At 48.8% G+C, this 24476-nt stretch overlaps 12 protein-coding genes across 12 annotated transcripts; 3 read left to right on the top strand and 9 right to left on the bottom strand.

Moving 5' to 3' along the window:
* Nucleotides 1–578: 578 nt before the first annotated feature.
* On the bottom strand, nt 579–1573 carry VTP21DRAFT_1826 (uncharacterized protein; the record flags this gene model as incomplete). The annotated part of the gene is made up of 2 exons (XM_069391955.1): nt 579–1063; nt 1135–1573. The coding sequence occupies 2 exons, from the start codon at nt 1571–1573 to the stop codon at nt 579–581; spliced, it is 924 nt and encodes a 307-aa protein (XP_069251162.1).
* Nucleotides 1574–2062: 489 nt separating this feature from the next.
* Nucleotides 2063–2843, bottom strand: VTP21DRAFT_1825 (uncharacterized protein; the record flags this gene model as incomplete). The annotated part of the gene is made up of 2 exons (XM_069391954.1): nt 2063–2547; nt 2627–2843. 2 exons carry the CDS (start codon nt 2841–2843, stop codon nt 2063–2065), a joined length of 702 nt encoding a protein of 233 aa, XP_069251161.1.
* Nucleotides 2844–3502: 659 nt separating this feature from the next.
* On the bottom strand, nt 3503–5102 carry VTP21DRAFT_1824 (uncharacterized protein; the record flags this gene model as incomplete). The annotated part of the gene is made up of 4 exons (XM_069391953.1): nt 3503–3650; nt 3752–4291; nt 4368–5017; nt 5085–5102. 4 exons carry the CDS (start codon nt 5100–5102, stop codon nt 3503–3505), a joined length of 1356 nt encoding a protein of 451 aa, XP_069251160.1.
* Nucleotides 5103–5571: 469 nt separating this feature from the next.
* VTP21DRAFT_1823 (uncharacterized protein) lies at nt 5572–6059 on the bottom strand (the record flags this gene model as incomplete). The annotated part of the gene is made up of 2 exons (XM_069391952.1): nt 5572–5971; nt 6037–6059. The coding sequence occupies 2 exons, from the start codon at nt 6057–6059 to the stop codon at nt 5572–5574; spliced, it is 423 nt and encodes a 140-aa protein (XP_069251159.1).
* Nucleotides 6060–6216: 157 nt separating this feature from the next.
* Nucleotides 6217–8007, bottom strand: VTP21DRAFT_1822 (uncharacterized protein; the record flags this gene model as incomplete). Its single annotated transcript, XM_069391951.1, has 5 exons — nt 6217–6435; nt 6519–6939; nt 7052–7367; nt 7447–7530; nt 7638–8007. The coding sequence occupies 5 exons, from the start codon at nt 8005–8007 to the stop codon at nt 6217–6219; spliced, it is 1410 nt and encodes a 469-aa protein (XP_069251158.1).
* Nucleotides 8008–8725: 718 nt separating this feature from the next.
* Nucleotides 8726–13138, top strand: VTP21DRAFT_1821 (uncharacterized protein; the record flags this gene model as incomplete). Its single annotated transcript, XM_069391950.1, has 13 exons — nt 8726–8888; nt 8959–9129; nt 9210–9393; nt 9461–9590; nt 9685–9861; nt 9954–10181; nt 10259–10352; nt 10449–10657; nt 10753–10797; nt 10878–11339; nt 11416–11562; nt 11660–12469; nt 12539–13138. 13 exons carry the CDS (start codon nt 8726–8728, stop codon nt 13136–13138), a joined length of 3420 nt encoding a protein of 1139 aa, XP_069251157.1.
* Nucleotides 13139–13463: 325 nt separating this feature from the next.
* VTP21DRAFT_1820 (uncharacterized protein) lies at nt 13464–16354 on the bottom strand (the record flags this gene model as incomplete). The annotated part of the gene is made up of 3 exons (XM_069391949.1): nt 13464–15320; nt 15422–16024; nt 16103–16354. 3 exons carry the CDS (start codon nt 16352–16354, stop codon nt 13464–13466), a joined length of 2712 nt encoding a protein of 903 aa, XP_069251156.1.
* Nucleotides 16355–16932: 578 nt separating this feature from the next.
* VTP21DRAFT_1819 (uncharacterized protein) lies at nt 16933–18049 on the bottom strand (the record flags this gene model as incomplete). Its single annotated transcript, XM_069391947.1, has 7 exons — nt 16933–17270; nt 17339–17357; nt 17425–17513; nt 17579–17691; nt 17748–17753; nt 17834–17871; nt 17939–18049. The coding sequence occupies 7 exons, from the start codon at nt 18047–18049 to the stop codon at nt 16933–16935; spliced, it is 714 nt and encodes a 237-aa protein (XP_069251155.1).
* A 652-nt stretch (nt 18050–18701) lies between these two features.
* VTP21DRAFT_1818 (uncharacterized protein) lies at nt 18702–20076 on the bottom strand (the record flags this gene model as incomplete). The annotated part of the gene is made up of 7 exons (XM_069391946.1): nt 18702–18744; nt 18812–18933; nt 19000–19221; nt 19293–19466; nt 19543–19636; nt 19708–19856; nt 19918–20076. The coding sequence occupies 7 exons, from the start codon at nt 20074–20076 to the stop codon at nt 18702–18704; spliced, it is 963 nt and encodes a 320-aa protein (XP_069251154.1).
* A 1029-nt stretch (nt 20077–21105) lies between these two features.
* Nucleotides 21106–21448, top strand: VTP21DRAFT_1817 (uncharacterized protein; the record flags this gene model as incomplete). Its single annotated transcript, XM_069391945.1, has 2 exons — nt 21106–21168; nt 21236–21448. The coding sequence occupies 2 exons, from the start codon at nt 21106–21108 to the stop codon at nt 21446–21448; spliced, it is 276 nt and encodes a 91-aa protein (XP_069251153.1).
* A 214-nt stretch (nt 21449–21662) lies between these two features.
* On the bottom strand, nt 21663–23328 carry VTP21DRAFT_1816 (uncharacterized protein; the record flags this gene model as incomplete). Its single annotated transcript, XM_069391944.1, has 3 exons — nt 21663–22756; nt 22822–22960; nt 23026–23328. 3 exons carry the CDS (start codon nt 23326–23328, stop codon nt 21663–21665), a joined length of 1536 nt encoding a protein of 511 aa, XP_069251152.1.
* A 229-nt stretch (nt 23329–23557) lies between these two features.
* Nucleotides 23558–24154, top strand: VTP21DRAFT_1815 (uncharacterized protein; the record flags this gene model as incomplete). The annotated part of the gene is made up of 4 exons (XM_069391943.1): nt 23558–23705; nt 23764–23900; nt 23970–24032; nt 24095–24154. The coding sequence occupies 4 exons, from the start codon at nt 23558–23560 to the stop codon at nt 24152–24154; spliced, it is 408 nt and encodes a 135-aa protein (XP_069251151.1).
* Between the last annotated feature and the right edge of the window lie 322 nt (nt 24155–24476).

Raw genomic sequence — 24476 nt, 5'->3', positions numbered from 1 at the left:
GTCTGGCAAATAGATTGAGGCTATATATCACGCGGTACAACAACAGCCTATTGAAAGACGCCTGAACATCCACGGAGTCGACGGACTACGCGATAAAGGCGAGTGATTGGAAAGGGGCGTGTCGAACGACACAATCGCATAGAGTCCATCCTAATTCAATCCAATAAATTCATAATCGTAAAAAATACAAATTTATATAGGCCCTAAAAAATACAAATTTAACATAGTTCTAAGATGAGAAGAAAATGCAAAGCAAAGAGTAAGTCTTAGAAGTATGGAAAATAAATATTGCTCTAAACGTCCGTACTAACGTACTAGGTAAAGGAGAATTTAAGAAGACACGAACAAAATGAAAAAAAGTAAGTAAAATAACAATTCCTACACAATATGTCTAGTGAGGCAGATCCTCTCATTGAAGTAATTTCAGAGCCCTACTGTGGCTGTGTCGGTTACAACAGAATCTATAGAAGAAACCTGGGGGAGGGAGGGGCAAATAGCCCCGCTGATCAATCACTTAATCGTTTATTCAAAGAAACAAATTAACATGAAGGTGAGATGGCTAACAAAAAAAAAACTAATCAAAGGTGTGCCTTGAAGAACTTGGTTGCCTGTTCTTGGGCATCCTGTGCATTTTTCACTGCCTCCTGGTCCTCCGAATCATATCGCATGGTAAACCCGTGGACGGTCCCAGGGTAGAACACAAAACGCGAGGGAACTTGCCGCCTCTTCATCTCTTCCTCGGCAAATATCCTCAACTCGTCAGTAAACTGCCTGTCCACCTCGGCGCACAAATAGAGCACCGGTCCGGGCACCGCCTTGATATCGTCTTGGGTGAGAAAAGACGCGTGCGCCACCCCAATGGTGTCTAGTTTCCTCGCAATGTTGAAATGGAAGGCGAGCTTGGCCCCGTAGCAGTAGCCGTGGCCCGCCAGCCGCTTGACGCCGTACTTTGAGCGTATTTCCTCGACAATGGGGACGCATTCCTCTATGGCGCGACTAACCGGGTTTCGCTCTATCCACGGGTGGAAATTATTCACATCGGGAATGTCTCCACGGAAGTAATCTGTCCAGTCAATATTCCAAGTACACAGTTGAGCGTCGGTTTGAATTCGGGTATGAATCGCATTTACTTACCTGGTACGAATGTATGATAGCCTTGGAGTGCAAATTGGTCCGCAGCCAACTTTACATTGGGCAACGATAACCCGAAAGCGTCCGGGAAGATAAGAATGCCTTTGTCGGATGGGGAAGCTGGTTCAGCGTAATATACTTCGAGGGCGCCGATTTTAATGGTTTTTCCGGTAGGATTTCCTGGGAGAACGCGTTTTTGCACACAATGTTCGTGGGACATGATGAGGTATGCTTGCAAAGAGAATGTCGATATGCTCGGAATGGGAGGGGGGATGCAAAAACGGAGGAGCCAAGAATCGGAGAGGATTCGAATTAATTTATAATATATTTTTCTGGTGATCAAGCGGGAAATAATTGTACCTTGGATCCGAATTCCACGGTAAGAAATTTGCCCAGAAACAAGCTCATATACCAGATTGAATTTTTGCCTTGTGCGTGACATAAGAGTCTCAATGCTAGTCTAAATATGCCACTTCCAAGGACAACCATTGGAAAACACATGGCCAAGGGCTCCTACCATTAGTCAGCCGTCGTGATTTTCATCGATTTCCGTCATTGTAAAAAAATGCATAGCTGCCTATTACATATCCACGGAGGCAGATTGAACGGATTCTAAGGCTTCAATGCGAAATCCAAGGGAGAGTAAAGTGCGGTGGTAAAGGCCAGCGACCGCCGCATAAAACTAATGTACAATGGAAAACGGACAAAAGAGAAAAAAATCATATGCTCTCCAACACAATTGGCTGGCTGAGAAGCAGTACGTATGCAGTAATGGCATTAGAGCTTCCGTGTTTCCTCGATATGTGTAGTTGCAAAGAGTAATAGGTGGAACGGAAAATCGTGCTCATCCATTCCATCACTTAATCAACATTGCAAGCAAAAAAACAAACAAACAAACCCAATATGGGGAAAACGTGGATTACAAAGCTAATCAAAGATGCTCGTCAAAGAACTTGAGCGCCTGTTCATGGGCGTCTTGGGCCTTTTTCGCCGCCTCCTGATCGTCGGGTTCGTATCGCAATGTAAACCCGTGGACGGTGCCAGGATAGAGGACAAACCGCGAGGGAACCTGCCGCCTCTTCATTTCTTCCTCGGCGAATGCCCGCAATTCGTCGGTAAACAGTTCGTCCACCTCCGCGCATAAATAAAGCACTGGCCCCGGCACCGCCTTGATATCTTCCTTCGTAACGAAACTTGGGTGCGCCACGACGATGGCGTCCAGCTTCCCGGCAATATTGAAGTGGAAAGCCGGTTTGGCCCCGTAGCAGTAGCCGTGACCCGCCAGCTTCTTGATCCCGTATTTCGAGCGGATCTCCTCCACAATGGGTTCCGATTCCTCTATGGCCCGACGGACGGGATTTCGTTCCAGCCAGGGAGAGAAGTTGTTTATATCGGGCACATCTCCTCGGAAGAAATCTATCAGGAAGCCAAATCACTTAGACTAGCTGTCGAGAAGGTTAACATTGTGGGTCGGATCTGCTTCGCATCCACTTACCCGGGATGAAAGTCTGGTAGCCATGGAGTGCAAACTGGTCTGCAACCAACTTCACATTGGGCAGCGACAGGCCAAAGACATTGGTGAAAATAAGGATGCCCTTGTCGGACGGAGAGGCTGGTTGGGCGTGATACGCGTCGAGGCCGCCGATTTTAATGTTTTTTCCGGTAGGATTTCCAGGAAGAACACGTTTTTGCACGCAATGTTGGTGGGACATGGTGTATGTTCGCAAGGGGATTTTCAATAAACTTGGAGACAAAGCGAGGGTGGGAAAGTGTCTGGCGCGCAAGGCCAGATAACTAATTAAAACCATAGCTCTATTTCCATTGACGAATACCGCAGAGATTAAATATCTTCCAGGGATAGAGGCTTAGCTAGACTGCAGGTTATGTGGTCGAACCGAGATCATTAGTAAGGTGGGGTAGTTAGGTTAGGAGGAGGCTCAAAGGGCACGCACCGCATTGGTTGATCGCATAGAGGGCTTCAGCACTGTTCCAATCGGAAATCCGACGAAAAGAAAATAAACGCTATATTAATAAACATGCAAAGACAAAATTTAATAACTAGGCTTCTTGTAAAGAGATCAAACCAAACGACAAAAAGAAATCTAACGGAGGAGAGGAGAAGGAAAAAAAACTACTGCTGCAAAAACAACCAAATGAAAAGAAATCTACGAATATATATATATTTATATATATAAAATGAAGAATCGATATAAGAGTAAAAAAAAAAAAGAATATATATTTTTGAGATGATAACAGTCTCATTTTTTTTTGGATCGTGTACTTTGATAAAATAGGTAGAGGCTGTATAGAGGAGATAGCAAGCTAGAAAGAGATATATACACTTAGAAATGGGAGGAGGAGAATCGAGCGTTCAGCTGTTGCTCTTGGGCCGATACGTGACGGGGTCGACCGCGCACATCCAGATGCGTGTCTTGTAGATTTTAAACAAATCGCGGACGAGGTCCCGGAAGTCGATGCGATGCTCAGCAACAAAGTAGAAAGTGAGTTTCCGGCGATCCCTAGAGGTGGCCACAAAAGAATAAGAAGCAGGGGGTTAGGAGGGAGGGGGGGGGGGGGTTACTGTCGGTGGACCGACAGGACATGAAGGGCTGGGCTTTACCATTGAAACTCGGCATCCACCACCTCCATCTGCATGTTCTTGGCCCGCACCTTACTCAAGCACACGCTCATCGCCTTGGCCTCGTCGTAGCTCTTGCTGATCAGCGAGGTCACCTCTCCAGGCTGGGCGAGTCTGAAGATCCGCTTGGCCCGCACCGTCTTCTGGCTGGCGGGATCCGCGCCGCTCCACTCGACGTCGGCATGGTCGTTGACGACCTTGCCCAGGTCGTTGCCTCGGTCGGCCTCGACAATCACGAGGTCGCCCGTCTGAACCCGAAATCCTTGGGCGTAGAAAATGTCCGTGCGCCCGGCCTTGAACTCCACCACGCACACCTGGTGGTTGGGCGGCAGAGCGTACAGCGGGATTCCCCGGCCCATCTCCTGCAGCTCGGGGGAGCCGGACTTTGCCTCCCCGAGGGTGGAGGTGGGGGTGGTGGGCGAGTGCGCCTGCGGGATGCCCGAGTGAAGGGCAGAGTCGGGGATGTGCTCCATGGTGGTTGAGATAGAATGGCGCCGCTGCCCGAACTCGACCTCCAGGGAGCTAAAAGCGACATAGACAGGAGCGTTAGTAACGGGGGAGGGGAAGGGGGAGGGGGAGGGGGAGGGGGAGAGCCTACCTGAGCTCTTCTTTCTGGAAAGCCGAGGAGACGGGTGCCATGGAGAGACGGCGCTGCACCGAGTCCTGTCCCTCTCCCGTCAGATCAACCAGCGGGGAAGCGGAGGAGGTGGTCGAGGCGCGCCGGTGGCCGGTGAGGAAGCTCGGGTCCCAGCCACCGGACCAAGCCCCCTGCCTTGTGAGGTCCTGTGACGCGCGCAATCCACCAAACGCGGCGGCGGACGACTTGGACCGACTTCGCCTCCGCTCTCCAGCCAGGCCCAGGGGGTCCATCTCCTCGCCGCTCATCCCCTCCTCCTCCGGCATGGTCGGCAGCCTCTCCGAGAAGAGTTCGACCTTGTCGGCGGGCGACCACGCCGGCAGCCCGAAAGAGTTGGCCCAGAATCGGTTCTCCACAGAAGGGCTCGATGCCGGCGCGGAGGCGGGGGGGACCAGGGGCGGCGAGTGCAGCGGGGGGCTGTTGAGGAAGAGCGCGGATGGGAAGGCGGGGAAGGCGATGGCGGTGGGGGTGGTGGAGGTGATGGATGAGGAGAGGCGCCGCGGGGGGCTCCCCACGGCCTTCCAGCTGTCGTCACCGCCACCATGGCCGCCGCCGTTGAGACTACGCGTGGGGATGGGGCGTTCCCGCGGGGGGGAATGGAAGGGATCATTCTACATGAAGGCAAGCGTCATTTAATACATCCAGAAAGAGAGAAGGGCAAGTCCGCACACGGCTTACATTCAGTGGCTCGAGCATGATGGTAAGAGCGTTTCGCTTTGCGTGAGAGCGGGATTGGGAGGGTTGGGGAGGAGGGATTGGGGGTCAATAGCGATGGATGAGGCCGCAATGTAATAGATGGGGAGAGCCAGGGAGAAGGGCGGCGGGAATAAATACAATAGGCGAGAGAATATATTATAAATACTGTCTAGGGGGAGGCGAGTGGGAAAAAACGTAATAGAGTCTTGGTTTTAAAGGCGGAGGCAAGCGATTTGTGAGACCTTTTAACCGGGAAACGGATTTGGCTTTAGGAGAGGGAAAAAAAAAAGTGGAGAGCAAGAAGACACCACGTCGCGTGATCCACCTCGAAATTCGGTGGCTTAACCACCGCCCGAAAACCAATGAGCGCACAAGGTTAATTGACCCCGAGTGTTTTCGTTTATCCCCCTGCAGATCCTTTCCCTTTCTCACCCTCCACCACCTTTTTCCATTTCGGCTCGCCGCCAAACTACTCCTCGCTCGCGCCGCGGCCCACCGCTGGCTCTGTCGCTCGGCCCTCTGGCTGGCCGCCTCCCGCGCGCCCACGGCCTAACCAGTGTGGTTCCGGCTGCCGATCCACCCGCCGCTCCGTGGCCCCTCGCCACGCCTGCCTAATCAGGCCCCCGAAGAAAGCACCCGGCCGAGGATCCATGGGGCCTGGCGCCCGATGGAGGCGGGCGCAATCGTGAGGGCCTGGCCCGCTGAGGGGCTGGCTGGAGCATCCCTCCCTCCCTCCAGGTGGGGAGCCTCCGCACCACGTCGATTCCACTTTATCCATTCCGGTCGGCGAGCAATCAAAGTCAGCCAAAATTAATCTAGCGCGGGAACGGAAATAGAACGCTCCTCGCCCATTTGCTGCGTGGGCTCCTCTAGAGCCTCCACGGCGGAGGGCATTTCCTCAGCCGTCTCCCCAGGGCCGCGACGGCCATCCAACCTGGTCTCGCTTAGCATTTCCATTATTATTTATGGACGTGGGGGGGCTTTGCCATAATACAAAAAAATTAAACCAAAACGGCCAAAAGTACAACAGAACACAAATAATATACTCAAAATACAATTGTAAGAAAAAGAAAACAATATTACAGAAATTAATAAAGTGTAGTGTAAATCAATCTCATGGCACCATCAAATGTCCGGGCTTTGCGCCCTCATCGACCTCTAGATGTTGACCGCCCGATGCCGAGAAGCCCAGCGGGGGCTCCGTGTCCCCATTGGCATTGTGCAGATGCATTGGATGCTGGCTGTTGGGGAGAAGTTGCGGCGCGGATGAGGGCTGGTAGGATTCCTGGAATGCATCCACATTGACGCTTGCGGTGCTGCTATAGCTTGCGGTCTAGAAAGCAAACCGGAGGAAAGAATGGGTTAAGCCACATGCGAATGGGGGAGGGGAGGAGAAACTCTCGCGCGGCCACTTACGTATTTGCTGATGATCTTCTTCAGCGCAAAGGGCAGCACCCGCCACGGAAACACCTTCACGTCCTTCTCTATGTTGCGGGGCTTCGGGTTCGGGAAGCTCATGATCAGCTTGAAGAACTCGGCGCTCTCCGGCTTGCACTTGCTGACCGTCGACGGCCGGAACCCCTCTAGATTCCGCCGGATCCGGTTCTTCTCCTCGACCGTGAAGCGCACGCCGATCAGCGACTCCATCAAGTAGATGCAGTCGACGGAGGTGATGTAGCAGTCGTTCTTCTCCTGCCAGTAGATGCAGGACACCACGATCGAGTTGGGCGAGCAGTCCGCGGGGGCAATGGGCGAGAAGTTGCAGTGGATGTCATTGCCGTCCTGTCGGCGCCAAAACTGCACGAGCCGCCGGCGGTTCTCCCACTCCTCTTGCGACCTAAGGATAGCACACGCACGCGTCAATCCTTCACGCTCTCTTCCTTTTCTTCTTCTTTCTCTTGGCCCCCCCCCCCTCCCCAGTGGGCAATGCAAATAAACCAACTCCTTACCAATTTCTTGCCATGTCATCGAGATTGCCGCTGAACTTCAGATTCGCCTTGTTCAGAAGACTAGCGTAAAAGTTGTAGTTGGACAAGACGGCGGGGGTGCTGGCGCCGGGGAGCGGCGGCTGGTATTGCCGCCGCAGGTTGTCACGCACGTTGTTCTCGCTGCCGGGGTGGTGTGGGTGGTGAGGGGCGGCGGTGGTGGGCTGTGCTTGGGGTTGCGGCTGCGGCTGCTGCGGCATCGCGTAGAGGAAGTCGGTGTTGAGGGGGGGCGGAACCCCGAGGCCGTACACGTAGGACGGCGAATAGAGCGGCTGGTCGGCTAAGGAGAAGAAGGGAGGCGCGGGCATTAGCTTTCCTTCGCCTGCATTCCCTCGCAAAGAAGGAGCTCAAACTCTTACCCTCCGTGTATTTCCACGGCTGCTGGTGCTGCTGAAAGGTCTTGGCAGGGTTTTGGCCGTAGAACGAGGCCAAGTAGTCGTCCTCTTTAAAAATGAAAAATAAAAACGTCTCTCTGTCAGCGCACTTGACCTTCAGCAGCCTCTCTTTCTCCTCCCTCCTCCGGGCTCTTGTAAAGAAAAAATAGCCATACCTTTGATACTGCCGAGCCGCTTTCTTGCTACTTGGTCGAGCTCCTCCTCTCCACTGCGCTTTCTCGTATACTCGCCCTGCTCCTCATAGATGAACTCGCCAACGAACTTCTTGTCCACGATAGCGCCCTCTGCCACCTCCAGCACAAACACCGGCACGCGCGGCTCCTGCTGCTGCTGGGGAGGCACCTGGGCCGTCAGCGTGTCGTAGGCGGGGGTATGCGAGTGCAGGGTCTCGAGCATGAGCGCCCCAATGCCCAGCTTGAGGTTCATGGGGGCGGGCGGGTGCAGCGCAACGCACAGCGTCGTGCCCTCGGTGCCGTGGTGAGGGGTGTAGTGCAGTATGCGTAGAGGAGTATTGGTAGAGTGCATGTTGGTTTTTGAATAATTATATTATAAGCGGGAGAGGTAAAAGAAGTTTTGGTTTTAAAACGAAAAACTTGTTTCCACTCGGACCACACTTCACAAAAAAGTATGGTTTTGTGTTATTTCTAGGGAAGAAGCAGCAAGGCCGAAAGGGGAGGGGGGGAGGGAGAGAGGGAGGGGAAAGAGGCGGAGGGGAAAAAAATCAGGAAAAGCACAAGAGCGATCCGGACGAAGAAAGACAGAGGCGGCCTTATAAGAGGAAGCGCAAAAGTGGATTAAAGAGGGAGGAAAGGGAAAAAATAAAAACACCATTTAATCATTTAGCAATTCTAAAAATTGACTTGATCGATCACATAAAAAAGTGTGAAAAAAAAAATAAAAATCAGAACGAATAAGGGTGATGCAGGGGTTAGAGAATGGGACAATTTCTAGACCGCCTTATTGTCCAATATACATCGGCTCCTTAGTAATCTCACCACATTTCCACTTTGCCACTCTTTTTTTTTTTAATCCTCAACGCCGGTCCAACTGTTTAACATTTTCTGTACAGAGATAAGCGGATGTGGAAATTTGCTGAATATCGCCCTTATCACATTGCCTATCTCGCTGACGTGGCACAGCACTATTCCTTTTTCTCCGCCTTCCTGTTTGGTGCGGGTGCGAGAACACGAAAAAACGCGTCTCGTTATTTTTTTATTAGAGCGGCCGGCATCGCAGGCGCAAGATGGACAACGAGTCGGATTCGATCGCCGAATGGCACAAGGAATGGAACAAGCTGAGAACCTTCCTCATCAGCACCTGCTCATCGCTGGGCGGCATGGAGCGCCGCTTCAACCAGGCGACACAGCGGTACGAGGAGGTGTACGTTATGGGCGATGAGTGTCTAGGTGCGTAGCTATTGATCAGACGCCTCTCCATCCCGCCCGCATGCTCATTCTCTCTTCTTTTCTCTCAAAGAATGTCTCAAGGATCTCAAGCGAATGATCCGGCAAGATGACGACAATCCCGATAAGTTCGTGCTGCAGACCCTGTTTGAGATGTCGCTCGTGGATCTCGACCTGATTCCCATACTGCTCCTCAACGCGAAGGGAGACTCCCCGCACCAGGAGCGGATCGCGCTGGCATGTGGTGAGAATCGATGGCACCCCGTTGCATTGCTGCGCCCGCTTCCTCGCTTTTTTCTTATGCTCTCTCCATTTCTTGCTTAGTCGAACTAATGGTGCCCATGACTTGGCCCGTCACAACTTCAGACCTCCTCAACGTACAAAAGGCAGGGACGGCCCTGACAATAGCCTCCCGTATCCTCCCCGACCTCAAGTGGCATCTGATGCAGAAGGAGGTGATCGAAGCTATTATGGATGTGCTGCTGAAGCCGCTCACGACTCCTTATCGGTAAGCGCGAGCTTCCATTTCTTGCAGTAGCCAGGAATTATTCACCACAGTTTTGCGTGCTTTCTAGAGAGCGCTCTGCGCGGCAGACGGAGATTATTCGCCTCGTCCTTGCTCTTTTCCGCAACATACTTGCTATACGAGACCCGATCGTCCACTCCACGGCCACCTACAGTCAAATCCAGAGAAGCCTGATGCAGGTGCGTGGTTGGGCTTGTATTGACAGAGCCGATCGTGGGCTTTCAAAATAACCCCCCGCTTCCTTCCACACACTCTCTTTTTTTTTGCCATTAGGAAGAGCTTATCATCCAGCTCAAAGAAGCGAATGTGCTCGAACTTCTACTGACTTTTGCATCCTCTGCGGACGAGAAGGAATTCAGCGAGTGGACAACCCTTGTCCAGGAGATCCTACATGGCCTACTTCTGCGGATAGAGCCGGATTCTCTGGTGGATATCAAGGAGGAGGTGACGGTAACTTTACCCTCATTCTCCCGAAAAGCTTCGATGGTTTTCTAAAGAATCGGCTATCGTTCTCCCTGGGGGGTTTTTTTTTTATCCATCAGAACGCATCTTCGCAACTCCGAGAAAAATTCCTTGCTGAAGAGCGTGAGCGACGACGGAGAAACCGCGGCAGCGACGGGCGCCACTCACGGTTCGGAGGGACCATCGCACTGAAGTTCTTTGATGGCCAGCGGGTACTGACCCATAAGCAAAAGCAGTGGTTTGATGAAATGCCCAAGAATTGGGACGAAGGAAAGGCGAAGCAGGCTCGGCGGTCACGGCCTCAGCTAGTAATCATCCCTCCGGCAACTATTTTCATTTGTCTCGATCCCCACCTTGACCGAACTATCCCCTATTTCCCGTTTAGGATGCATATGACAGGCGGGCGTGGATCAAAAACGGGAAATGTCTTTTGTGTATCAAGGAATTCTGCGAATCTTTTCTCGAGAGCGCTTTCAATAGTATGGGTTTCAAATTTGTACATTTAGACTCCATGTTTCCGAATTTAAGTTTAACACCCTCCATTTTCCCCTCCCGCCACCGCCTCCCTCTTCTAGCCTTTTTCCCCTTAATTAAGCGCGACATCGAGCAGGAAAAGGACTCCCTGCGCAACGAGGACTACGCGCACTTTTTCTACCTGGTCCGATTTTTCCTGCGCTTTCAACGACTGGCGCTGCCAGACTCCTTTGACCTGGTGGCAAGTATGCTCGACGTGAGGAGCCTCTTTCTTGTTGTCCGGCGGATGCGGACCAGCTTTGAAGAAAGGGTAAAGAGATCCGCACAAGCTGCTTTTTCTCCCTCTCTCCAAGAGGTTTGCACCCGATCCCCCTGACAAGTATACGTGTTTTTTCTTTTTACAAGAGATGGAACGAGCTGCATATGACAGTGGATTGCTTCGGCCAAATGGTAACAGTCTTCCATTCTCATTAAGATTCTGCTCCCAGTCACCTGTATTGATTCCCTTACCCCATGTCCTGCACATGTAGCTACTCACCCTTCAATCTATGCAAAAGTCGTCTCACGAAGAGTATCGTGCGGTCTCCCTTCACATCCAACACAACCTCTTCTATGATGCCTATGTTTTCGATCTTGCGGCCGAGATTGTCAAGTCCTGCAAGGAGAGCCAGTCCCGGGAATATCTACGCGCGGTCGTGGCCATGAATCATCATTTGATGCGAGTGCTGGAGGGATTCGTGAAGGAGAGAGGGAAGCTGTTTGTGCGCCGCCGGCAAAAGAAGCGCAAGAGAAAGATGCCGAAGAGTAAAGGAGAGGGGGAGAAACGGGCGCTGGAGCAGCGAGACGAGGAAAACGATGCGGATCATGTGGGCGCGAATGGAACCGAGGCGGGGGTGGATGAAGAGGACGAGGGCGACGAGGGAGAGGGAGGGAGTCGAGAAGAACGATTGGAATTTGTAGAGAAAAGCTTTGAATTCGAAAAATTCCAAGAGGTATTGACAGGACCCGTTAGTGCCTCCCATCCAGCTAGACTGATGGCCTTTCCTTTTTTTTTCTTTCCATTGTTAGAAACTGGCCACAGAGAGCGTGGTCACAACCTACATGGTCCTGCTGGAGGAATATGCCGACCTCTCGGAGGAGACGCTCTACCATATAGTGGCGGCATTCCACCGTATCATGGTTAAATGTAGGAGAAAGGAGGCCATATTTTTCAAGGTGAGAGGCGGTTTATTATAGTGCATGGTTGTGTAAAAATATCCAGATTGGCTTCCTGTTTACTTACCCTACCCTCTCTCGTTCATGGCGGCCACAGTTGTCGGTCCTGGAGATCTTCAACGCCATTCTTAACGACCACCCACCCCCCTTTAAATCGCAGGCACACGCCGAGCTGCACAAGTTCATGCTCTATTGCCTGCGTCGGTTCTTCAAGGCCTGGGCTGCTAACCCACTCATGTGCGTAGAGATTCTGTTTCCAAAGTCCAGCGCAGACATTCGACGCATCACCGGTCCAGATCCTTCCGAAGCCACGAGCCAAGAGAACAGCGGTAGTCGTGGGAAGAGGATGTGGAGCGATGGCGAAGAAGAGGATGGAGAGTGGGTGCCTGAAGAGAGAATCAAACCAGGGATGCCTTGGAGTCAAAAACTGGGGATGGCAGTGGCCGCACTTGTAAAGGATGGACAGGCGGAATGGGTCAGGTGGGTCGAGAAAGGTATTCGCCTTGTTTTGGAGGAGCGAGGAATTCTAGAGGGTGACAGAGAGGAGGGAGACGCAGAACTGATCGAGTACCGCGATGTAAGGCTCGAAATGGAAGAGGACAAGGCGAGCGCCATCCAGGCCTCGACAGCCCAGAAGATGGAGCACCTAATGGCGCTGCTTCAGTTTGAAAAGATCGCCGAAGCAACCGGGAGGTGGACTGTCCCAGCGACCGTCAGTACTGCCGATCTTGAGCTTGACGCAAGGTTGCTCGACGAGTACGTCGCAAAGCCTCCTAAAGCCGGCCAATCGAAGAAAAAGCCCCGCGCGAAACGGAAGAAGCGAGACCCGGAGGAAGAGGAGGGCGATGAGAAGAGAGAGCCGCGGAAAAGGAAGATGGAAGAGCCCGTCTCCTATAAATCTGCACAGGTGAGTCCACGGGATCATTCTCGGTCATCTTGTCCCCATTCCATTAATTACTTTGCGACAATTACATAGTTTGTGATTGATTCGAGCGATGACGAGAATGATGAAGCATTCTTCCAGCGAGAGCGGGCATTGCGCGAAAAAATGAAAGAACTCTTTGCTCGTGAAGGATTTGAACCAGACACGGGCAAAAGCGCGCACATGCAAGTTGTGGTTGACGACGATCCCAAAGCCAGTGAACTGGATTCGTTGCTCATGGGAAACAGTGCAAGTGGAAGTCAGAGCAGTGCGACTAGTATAGGGGAAGAGGATAAAGGGGAAGAGAATAAAGGGGAAGAGGATGAGGAAGATAATGATGATGATGATGATGATGATGAAAACCCCTATGATGAGGATGAAGAACTCTGGCCCGAGTATTACTCTGGTTATGATTATAGTAGTGGCGAGGATGCATATGACTACGAGGACGAATTTGGGCATATGATCGATGACGGAGCAATTTCCCCCTGGAGCCGTGATCGATCGGTGAGCGAGGATTCCCGCTTCGATATTTTCTCAAGGCAGGAGGAGGGCTACTCCGAAGAAGAAGAGGAGAAGGAGGAGGCGGAGGCGGAGGCGCTCAAGAGGAAACGGCTTCGACCATTCCTTAGAGGACAGCCGCGTCTGGGATGATTCGATGCTCCCCTTTTTATTGAAGCTGTATATGTATATACATGGATGGATCCAGCATGGTTGAACATGAAAAATTGTGGATAGGTTGACAAAAAGAAAAGAAGCATTATCAAACTAAAACGGAAAAAGAAAAATGAAGGAAAGACACCGCTAGAGGATAATATTACGTGTTGATTGTGTATCTGTATACCATGGATATACTGTGATAAAGAGAGTGTGGGAAGAATTAGAAAAAAAAAATATACGAATAACAAGACGAGTAACAAATCGGTCTAAATTGTCTGGTTTCATTAGGGGGTGGGGATTGGTTTGAGGCGCCGCCAACCTACCGGCCAATCGAGCCCCGCCATCCCATCAGGCTCGAAATGGTGGTGCTTAGCGTTCCACTTTGACTCCGTTTCCGTGACTCTCCCGCCATGATCCTTCGCCCCGCCCTTCCCAGGCTCCCTGCCTCGACCCCATTCGCCTGCGAATGCTTCTCAGCCCCCCCGCAGAAACTCGCACTCACCCCAAGATTCGGCGACGCGGCCGCGCTCGATCTCCCGCTGGCACACGTCTCGAGCTCGGCAATCCGCAGCTTGGCCTCGGCAAGCATGCGCTCGAGCTCCCGGCACTGCTTCTGCAGGTCGGACTTGTCCTCGGGCGGCGGCGCGTCGGCGTTGCGGGCCGCCAGCGGTGGAGACGGAGTGCGGGGCTCTTCTCGGTGCAGCGTGGGCGAACTCGTTGGCCGAGCTGCATCCCTTCGCTTCTGACTCATCACTCCTCGGTGGGCGGCGGAGGCAGTGTTCGCCTCGACCGAGCCCGCGGTGCTAGAGCGCGGAGACGCAACCGAGGTGGGTCGCCTAGGAGCACACTGTGTCTTTGTAGGACTCTTGTGGGGCACTGTCTGGGTTGGGTCGGAATGGATCGAAGGTTTCCCCTTGATCAACCCGAGGTTCTTCCGCTTTTTAGCCCCTTCGTTCCTCATCTCCGCCACCTTTGCAGTCGTTGCGACGGATTTCGAACTAGCGCTTGCGTCGCGAGGGCGATTGTCTTTGGAGTGCGGTTGCGGTTGCTGCTGTAGCTTGAATACTTCCTCCTTTAACCTCTTGTTTTCTTCCTTCAGCTCCTTCAACCCGTCTTTCTTGCCTTCTCCCTTCTGATGGTGTTCCTTCAGATCCGCTTCGTCAGTGCCCCCAGCCTCCTCTCGTCCCTCCAACTCGGAGAGACGTGCGGTGAGGAGTTGGTTTTCGTGCGCCACCTTCTCCGTCTCTGCTTTTGCCGTTGCGAGCTCTTCCGTCACCCGCGCGAGCTCAACATGCAGCTCTGAGAGCGCACGCACAAGGTCCTCGATCTGTTGGTGGAGGATCTCGGTGTGGTCGTTGGGCGAAGGGGTGGAGACGCACGGCATGGACGGCGCCAACTGGGTTGACTCATCGCTGGCTGTGCTCAATACCGTCGGGGGAGAGCGACTGGAATTTGTATTTTCCAAAGAGGTGTGAGGCGAAGGAGTGGACAGTGCCGCTGAGCCCGTGATTGAGAGGGAGGAGTTGGACGAGGTTGCAGTCAACGTCGACTGGAGACTCGCGACACTCCGACGCCCCGATCCTCTATGCTTCAACCCAACGGTGGTGTCAATCCCTAGCCCCAATCTCTCACTACTCGGGCTATTTGCGACTTTGGCGCCATTGCGCTTTGGCATGTCCTCTGTGGCCAAGTACTCCTCGGCCAACTTATCCAAGCGAGCCTTAGTGATCACATTGCTTAGTTCGATGGCGTCACAAATAACGCCATCGGCCTCGCGCCCATAAGTATCAAACAGCCGCCCCGTCAGATATTCCAGGATGTCTTCGAACTCGTCCAAGTAGAGCAGTCTCTCCTCGTTCTTGCGCAGCAAGGCCATTGCGACGCGCATGATCGTCTCTGGCGCGCCTTCCGCAAAGACAACGTCATAGATGCGCAGCACAAGATCCAGCGGATAGGAGTATGCAAAGAGCGAGAGGAACCATTGCGATGCATACATGGTGGTTGTGATTGCATGGCGCTCAAAGTGAGCATACAGCTTCGGGAGGTCCTCCTCAAGAAGGCGGTTGAGCTGCCAGAGGCGCATCTGGAGACCATCCATCGAAAGGGTAAACAGCGTTCGCATGTCGTAGGTTTCCATGAGGCGAACGAAAACGCTAAACCCTTGCTGCTCGGGCATCTGTATATCCATGGGGGAGGGAGGGGGCGACATTAGATGTCAGGAAGAGCCAAAGATGAGTTTAAATTATGCTTGAGCACAGAGTTAACACGGCAACCCACATTCATCAACAAGGGCCCCACCAAGAATCCCAATCCCTGACAATATCCAACGTATGGGTCATACAGACTGTACGCTTTAAGCACGTTCAGGAGTGCAGTCTGCCCGGGTCCGCCATCCTGTTTGAACATCTCGACGTGCGGATACGTCCGCGCCAGATCACGTTGAATGGTGTGCTCGTATGGGCTCGAGTCCGCAAGCAGCTGACCATACAGTGTTTCTACGTGGGTTGCGGAGGATTGGCTCATCGCCTGCCAAATTAGCCCTCGAAGTTTTGGGGGAAGGCCTTGGCGCACGCGCGATGCCATCAGATGAGGGAGCTTGAGGGCAACCGACGGGTAGTCATCGATAACCATTCCCCAGAACTCCCAGTCGATTCGGCTAGAATCTTGCTCTAGTGGAAACATCGAGTCTTTTTCCTCGTCGATTCCCAGCTCTTCATCTGGTCCAGATAATCTGCTCAACCGTCCTGGGCTTATGGCCACTTCGGTTTCATTCACCCCCTGCTTCGAAGTCTCATCTTTCAAGGGAATTTCTGTGCTCTGTGTTGCCTCATCCAATAGCACATTCCGCTCCACTCTTGCTATCAAAAATGAAGCCGAGTCCTAAGAAGAAGCCATTAGTACCTCGTGTGTTCTTATTGCATTGAACTAAAATGGGAAGAGAGGGGAAAGTGCCGGTACCTGATGGGGTGTTCGCGCATTCTCGACCTGGAGCCGAGAGAGCACTTTCACATGTCCAAGAGAATTGAACACAATGCTGGAGCAGCGCTGTCGAACGCGTGGAGTATGCGTGGGACTAGGTTCCTGGGAGAAGTTTTCACTTGCTAAGGATGTGGCCATTGACATACTGCGTCGAAACCGTGTTTTCTGCAAGCGCTGAAATGCGGGTGTAAATTTAGATACTAAGGCGGGGGAGTCGAGAGAGGGTGCCATGGTCTATTATGGGTAAATTGAGGGTAGCTAATAAATAAAGTTTCTAAAGATGGGAATGGGAGTGGAGAGGAGGTGGTGGTGGTGGTTCGGAGACGGGAGTAAGCTATAATGAGCGGGTTGACAGAATAGGAGGGATGACAAGAACAATAACGGATGAAGGAATGAATATTTAAAATGATGGTTGATGCAAAGTTTTGACAAAGTAAGCGGGGAGGATGCGGGGGGGAGAGGCTATAGAACCATATTGGAATAAAGGCAATAAAAGAGGAATTTCTGGAGGTGATCAATTCAAGTATTGCGACACAAATAGGGGTCTATCTTACCAAGCTGTCGATCATTTTTTTTTTATTTTTGACGAAAATTAAAGATTAGAAGAAGAAAGCAGAAAAAGAACAAAGTAAGCCTACTAAAGAAATAAAAAACGAAAAATACATTTGCAAAAAGAAATCAAGTAAAGAAAAAAACCCTTTCAAAAATCTCAATGCTAGAATAAAAGAAAGAAAAATGAATCAAGAATTAAAACGATATATATATAGAAATTAAATTCCCAATCCCACAATGTAAAAGCTCGTCCGACGCTATTCCGGTGACAAGAGGTAACGTTTTGCCCATTCGGAGGCTAGCTCAGCAATCTTCTCTAGTGTTCCTGTGTTGTAAGCTTCGTTCTGAGGAAATATTTCCTCTTCGAAGAGGTGAGAAGCGCCGGGTATCACTTCAAGCTTCTTCTCCTTCGAGCCCAGATCAGCGAACGCCTGCTGATTGAGATGTAACACATGCGTGTCATTTGCCCCCACCATTAATAGAGAGGGGCAGCGCGTTGCGTGTAGCAGGTGCGGGGGGACGAGGTCGGCGCGACCGCCTCGCGCCATGACCAGATGTACCTTATCGGGGCGCGCATTAGCCGCGATAAAAGCAGCTAACAATTAAAGAAGATGTTTGGTTAAGATGAGAAGGGAAAGCGAGTCTTGTGTGGTGTCGAATTACCCCCTGCTCCTGTGGAAGCCTAGAGAAAATATTGAGAGAGGGTTAGCTTCAGTCAAACCATACACAACTTGAAAAGGCGTAGGTACCCCAAATAATGCGATCCTCTTTGAGCGTGTTCCCTCGTGTATTCGCGTGAAATAATCAATCACCGCTACTACTCGCCCTGCCAACATCTCTGGGTTAACATATTCGCGAGGTTAGAGCAAGGCGTCAAACAAAATGGCCAGTCAAACACTATACCAAGATCAAATCGTAAATGACGTGTCACCATGTCGACATACTCTTCATCGGGCGTCAGGAGATCCATAAGGAATGTACCCACCCCGGCTTTCCGTAACATCTCGGCAATATAACTAGCAAACGATTAGCTATGGGATATGCTTAATTGGAATACCATAATTAAAATTACCGATTTCTACACAAATACACATAGAAACAATACAACACAGTGTGTTAATGACTGTTACAAATGAGAAATAAATCAACCCTTCCTACCGTGAAGAGAACCTTGAGGATCCACTCCCATGGACAAACTTAGAGCAGAGAAAAAGTTAAAAAAACTACGACCACTTCAATAAAAACATCAAGATTCAGCCTTACCACGCAGATGCCAGCTTTCTCATCTGGAGGCAAATGCAGCTCACCAGGCAGCAGTTTGTCTTGGTAAGGGACCGTTAAGGACATCACAAGAAAACCATCGGAATCTGTCATTTCCCCTTTATTTTTTCTTCCAACAGCACTAGCTGATCAATGAACTAGACTAATTCTTGCAGTATTTAGAAGGGCTCTCTATGTGGTGGTGTGATTCCTCTGATAAAGTCTTGTTCGGTTCACGATTTTCTTAATGAAACATAGTTGTAATGTTCTTTAGGGGAAGAATATGTAAATGAAATAATGCGTGGATAATCAAGAAGATAAAAAAACGGGAGTGGCTTTCTCTTTTGGATGCTCTAAAGGATTTTATCGGGCGAACTTTCCTTTGGCGGTGTCTACTGTGAGAATATTAATGGAGGACGATTAAATAAGGATGCAAATCAACCATGGATTTTTGACCCTGGAAAATTGGCTTCACTATTCCTCTTGTGGGCCATAGTGTATTTTATCGATTCCTTTCTGTCCATAATTCCTTCCGAATGCCCTTTATTGCTTTCCTTTCTTTTCTTCTTACATCTCCATAGTTACACACTCCGCAGGATTTTCTCTCCCTGGCAGAGACTACTTAAAAAAGACTAGTTCGAGACTTTGGAACTTTCCCCAATGAGCTTGTACCATGGAGCGTGAAAACAAGCTTATTAAATTTGGCCATTTCTTATTCAGTGGAATATGAAAACTTGTATTGGAATGGAAAAGCATCAGCAACATATCAGCAAAAATGAATGTTTGCATCGTTGAACGCAGACAACAGCCTAGCGGGTAAAAATAAACATGAGTTAAGATCCGCCACAATGATGGCAAGAGCCTCGGAACACCTACCTTAAGAAGTCATCCAAATCCAGTTTCGCTGCGCGTGATTGTGCAGCACTCTCGTTGCCCACAATAACCCCCTCTAGCACTGCCATCACCTTGGACTTCATGTCCAGTGCATCTTCCACCATCTATCCGAAACAACAGATGAATCAATCGCTTCATTAGATATCCTAACTGCAATTCCTAATGTTCACCATGTCATGGGTTGCACAGTAAGTCTTGTAGTTCTGCTCCAGCATCTTTAGCACGGGATCGCTCTTGAAGTTAGCAGCAAGGGTCTTGTTCTTCCGAGAGAATACGATTCGCATTAATCCATCCCATTCTGCGAAATCCACGGGCGGCGGGGGGTTGCGAGGTTCTATGCGAACAACGGAGGATTCAACTTGTGGCGGTGGTCTAAAGTTATTTTTCCCAACCTTCATTGAATCCAAAATCCATGGTTAAATTCTAGAGCTCTAGATTCCTCAGAGAGAGGTTCTTCCCTCACCTTCATAATGTGATCTACTTTCGCATATAATTGTACATTAACACTTAGCCGGCAATAGAGACTATCTCCAGGTTTAGCCACTAGACGCAGAGCAAATTCACGCTGAAACATGAGTACTGCACAACGGAAGAGCGGCCGATGCTCCAGAAGTTTAAACACAAGTGGCGATGAAATCTAAATTAGCGAGGAATATACTGACATAAGTAAAATGCTGAAATGCAACGACAAAACATTCAGAAACAACAGGTACCTGATAGGGTGTGTTACTAATACAAACGTCAAAATATGGCAGATCGGTTTTCATGAAATCGCCGACCATGATTTCTAACCGGCGTTGATCATCCCTAATGATATGTGAATATTTAGTTATCAAACAACTACGCAAATAGTCATCATTAATTGATGGGACACTTACGTTCCCTGAACACGTTTAGATAATTCAGCAGCTAATCGTGGATCCATTTCCACTGCTACCACTTTTTTCGCTTTCTCTAGGATTTTAACCGTCAAATTACCGGTACCCGGACCCACTTCGAGCACTGTGTCTGTTGAGCGGAGACCTGCCTGAATGGACATATAAGATACAATAGCCCACATGTATGAGATGAAAAGCATCTGTATATACCTTGTCTACAATCCCTTGCGCAACCAAAGGATTTTTCAATATATGCTGTCCGAGCTCTTTGTTGAACATCGGCCCAAGGGCTCTGCCGCCGGAGGCAGCGGCCGATGTATTGTTGGTATCTTTATGTTGTTGAAATTTCTTCTGAGTAATTTTTGGCATTGATTGCGGGATTAAATATAGCTGATAAACAATATAGTAAAAGAATATGGATTAAATATATATATATAATGCAAAAACTGTTGCCTTCAACAATGTTCGAATAGACTTTTTTGTTTGCTAAAAATGAAAAATGTGTCACAGTTTACATAATTGCCCTCAACCTCAGCCACTATTGTGACCGTCAATAGACTTGGTATTCTTTCAATTTTGGACGAAGATATCCTATTCAAAATGAGCCGTAACGATAAGACGACTTTAATACATATTTAAAAGGTAGGGCATATATTTAAAAAACAAACTTGCCAGGAACATTCCTAGTTCCAATGAAATACTTCAAATTTTAAATCGAAAATTTTGAGATCGAAAGAAATATGTTTTCATGTAAGATAGCCGCTCTTACTATAGACATACAGCCACAAGATATCGCGATGCGTCCCTATAAACAAATCAGCTAAAGTATATTTGTATCCATGAGCTTGCCAGTTTGGATGTGCAGGAATATGGGAAGAAGAGATACGGATGCAAGCCCCGTAAAGACGGATCGATATTAAATAGAACTCATTGAGCAGTGTAAGTTCTTTCCTCATACTAGAAATTAATCGTAAAGAGAGAAAAATCTTTCGCAGCCCAACCTTAGGTGGATTGTATTATCTTGTCAACATGAATGTTGTTATAGGAGATGGTAAATCCTATCCACTTGGTTTGCAATATGTATATAAATCAATTTAATTGCTTTGACAAACCTTAAGAGCCTCAGTCATTAAAGGCTTTTTTTATACTTGCACTTATTGAGGAGGTTGTTAGAGGGAATGTTTATTTTTTACCTGCCAATGAGAAAAGAGTTGGTGTTTAGGTATTCGGATAGAGTATTATTGTGATTCCAAGAATCCAGCTACTATGGTGTATACAAGGTATTTTACCACAACATATTAATCAATTTTCTCTTGGTGGCTGATAAGTTTGAATTAATTGGAAACTACATTATAGTTTAATGGTACGCGTGTTGAAATCATATACACGTAAAAAAAAATGTCTAACACTGAAAAAGGCATCATCCTTGCGTGCGAGCAACTCCTTAGCAATATTAATGAGGTATATTATCTCTATTTGTTATTGTATCTCACTCTCGACATCTAATTGATAAACATCTCATGGAAAGCTTAATTCAACAATCACTGAAATGAACAATCAGGATATGGTCGAGGCCATAGAGAAATTACGTGGTGTAGAGCGCAAAATGGGCCTAGTGCACACATTGTTCAAGGCATCCCTCTACTCGATTGCAAGTGCGAGCGCTGCATCGGCATTAATGAATGAGAATCAAGGTTTCGAACTATCGACGAATGATACTAATCGACCACGATTTGGCTGATGGGGGTGGCCACGATAATGTGTAATATTCCGTAATGTAAATAGCTAGGTATTCAATGAATTTAATTTTGATACGCAACTGGCAAAGAAACCTTTTAGTTTTTAATACAAGCAGCAACTATAAACTACATTGAGAGAGAAAACGGAATTGGAAATATGCGAAAGGTTGAAAGTATCACAATTACAAGTAATAGAAGGCAAAATAAAAAACAAACTCACGCTGGATCATCCCCACGTTCACAAAGCTTTCTTGTTTCATCTGCAAATGACACCTCCCCCGTCTCTGGATCTACCGTGACAGCAAGGCAAACACGCGCCCCTCGACGTCTAAACCATAGCAACCGATATTTAAGTTGCCCGCGCACAATAAGATCAAAGGGCATCCTAATGATCCGCGCCCAATTTTCATTCCCTCGGTCGTCCCCATCCTCCGATTCCCCAGGGTTCTTGATTCTAACCTGAGAGGTTGCAACGCTCACTACCCCCCATCGATCCAGTCCTGACGAGAACACCAGCGGCTCATCCAGCTCACGCACATTCCCGAGGAATTCACGTGGCTCTGACCCATGTACTGCACTCATTTTTTTCTTTGCAGGTGAGGCGAACACACCCAAGTCTGCGCGATCGATCTGAACACTCCATAAATTGCGATTTCGTGCTCGCACGTGCATATCAAAAATAAGCTCACGCTGCGCAGCGAGCACATTAGATATTTCACTGATGGAAACATCAGTAAGCGGGCGTATAGACAGGGAGAAAATTGCAGCCATAATCGAAAGCATAAAGATCAAGCAAAGCATGGGAACGATCGAGAGAAAGTAGTCACCAATGCGGCGACAAGGAGATCGGTAGCGCGGACTTTTGGGGATAAAGGGAATGCGCTCATCCTCATCATGCGTGTACCACTCTTGTAGAGAATAATTGTGGGGTGAATGTGTGTAAAGATGCCCGTAGCCGCCTTTTGTCCGCGCAATTTCAGGTGCTGCACGCATCACCACAGGACGCTGACCAAATGACTCAAGGCTACTAACACTTCCCGTTGAGATCTTCCGTGAGACTCGCATACGGCCATTATTGTTAATATGATCGTTTGAATTGATGCTATCCTGGCCTCTGGAATAGCGCGGCCTGACAGGATTAAGTGAGGGCTCAGATGGCTCCGGAACAGGGTGATGAGGTGTCATGGGTGGAGGGAGAGCTGGCGACCAGGTCCCATGTCCTTGTGGGAAAGGTGCAAGGCTATTGCTAGAGGAGCTATGAGAATGAAGACCCCCATCTCGATACACGAACTGCTCGTCATCTTCCGTGGCTAGTATAATGATTGGTAATTGAATGGAGGAAAAAATCCAAGCTGCGTACTGATATCGAACTTACCCTGGGCTTCCTCAACTGCCTCTGCAACATTTGCTGCAAAAATATCCGCGGGTGTGGTTGATTGCTTGAGAGGCGGTCTTTTCTTCTTTTTTGATCGAACCGACTCTGATGAAAATGTAGGTCGAGGAGAATCGCCAACCTATATGTAATTATGAAATTAATGACCGACATCTCGCACAACAGCAAGCAAAATTTAATATTAACCGAGTTCCCCCTCCTCCCTTTATCTCTAATTGCACCCGTATCATTACACACAGCCGTTTCAAACTCCATCACCCGGTCACTTCCCTCATTACTCCACACTTGCTTTTTCTGCTGTTGCTGCTGCAATATCAGCTCCTCTGAAGCTCGTGAGCGGCACTTAGGTGGATTCGGAAGAGGTGGTTTTGTATTGAGGCCCTCAGAGGGGCGCAATGCCATATTTGGATCGGCAACCACTCGTTCAGACGAGGTCTCAAGATCTTCCTCGTTAAAATTCCGGCTTTGATGATCCTGCGGTTGCAGCATGGGCAGCGATCGTGTTGAGATTATATAAGAAAATAGGGTCAGGAAAAATACATTCGCTTATAAAACAAAAAAGGTATAAAGGATTTTTGAAGTAGGATCAGAAAAGTTTATTGAAAATGAGAGGCAGTGAGGAGATAAATTATGATAATTGAAATAACGTCACAATACACGTCACAGCCCTTTACTTATATCACGAATCTATATCGGTTTTATTTTTATATCTTCAATAATGGATCCTTCAACTTCAGTCGCAAAAGAAGCATCGCTAGAATCCACATCACAAGAACCCGCTTCAGATCCAGTAGTCAGCGCGCCTTCACCTAATAAAGACTTTGAGTCTATTATCGCAGATCTAAAAAAGAAAGATGCTGGAAAAGGTAATATAGGTGCCCTCCTTCTTTATACATTTTAACTCAATCTTTGTGCCTACTGTAGTGGTTGTGAGATTCCGTGCTATTGGAAATGCACCCATCATGAAGCAGAATTTCTACAAAATAACAGCATCGAACAAATTTCAAGCAGTAATCCAGTTTTTGCGTAAAGAGCTAAATTACAAGCCGTCTGATCCTTTAGTATGCCCAATATCATATCTTATTCACTTATCTAGCCTCATCTAATTCTTCATCATTATATAACTATAGTTTCTTTACATAAACAGTGCATTCTCACCTGCTCCTGACGAGATAGTGGGGAATTTGCATAGGGTAGAAGATCCATTTTGGTGCATACAGAGTTGAAATAGTGACCATGTCTTTTTACCTAATAGTGCTTCAGCACGGATGGGCATCTTATCATTAATTACTGCACTAGTGCTGCTTGGGGATAGAACCAGTATCAAGATTCCCTATATTAAGTTATATCTAATTCGAAACGTGTAATTAGCTCTTTGATGTTTCTTTTTCTATCTTGTTTTCTTTTTACCATCTCACTTTCCCATGCCACATTTCTTCTAACGATGTTTGCGTAAAGATATAGTTCTTCATTTTCCCCATCTTTCAAAACAAAATCTGAATTCCCCCTACTCTCTTCGATATAGAATATTAACACTAAATTTAAATCCCGCCATTAGTTTCCTAATCAATCTCGGGCAAATAAAGTGGGAAAGAGCGTTTCAACTTCCCCTAGCTTGTTTTTATCTTCCATTCTCT

This window comes from Calcarisporiella thermophila, assembly GCF_041956535.1.
Source record: "Calcarisporiella thermophila strain CBS 279.70 unplaced genomic scaffold VTP21scaffold_12, whole genome shotgun sequence".
NCBI classification, from domain to species: domain Eukaryota; kingdom Fungi; phylum Calcarisporiellomycota; class Calcarisporiellomycetes; order Calcarisporiellales; family Calcarisporiellaceae; genus Calcarisporiella; species Calcarisporiella thermophila.
The sequence above is the reverse complement of the archived record's forward strand: the minus strand, read 5'-3'. Positions and strand labels throughout refer to the sequence as shown.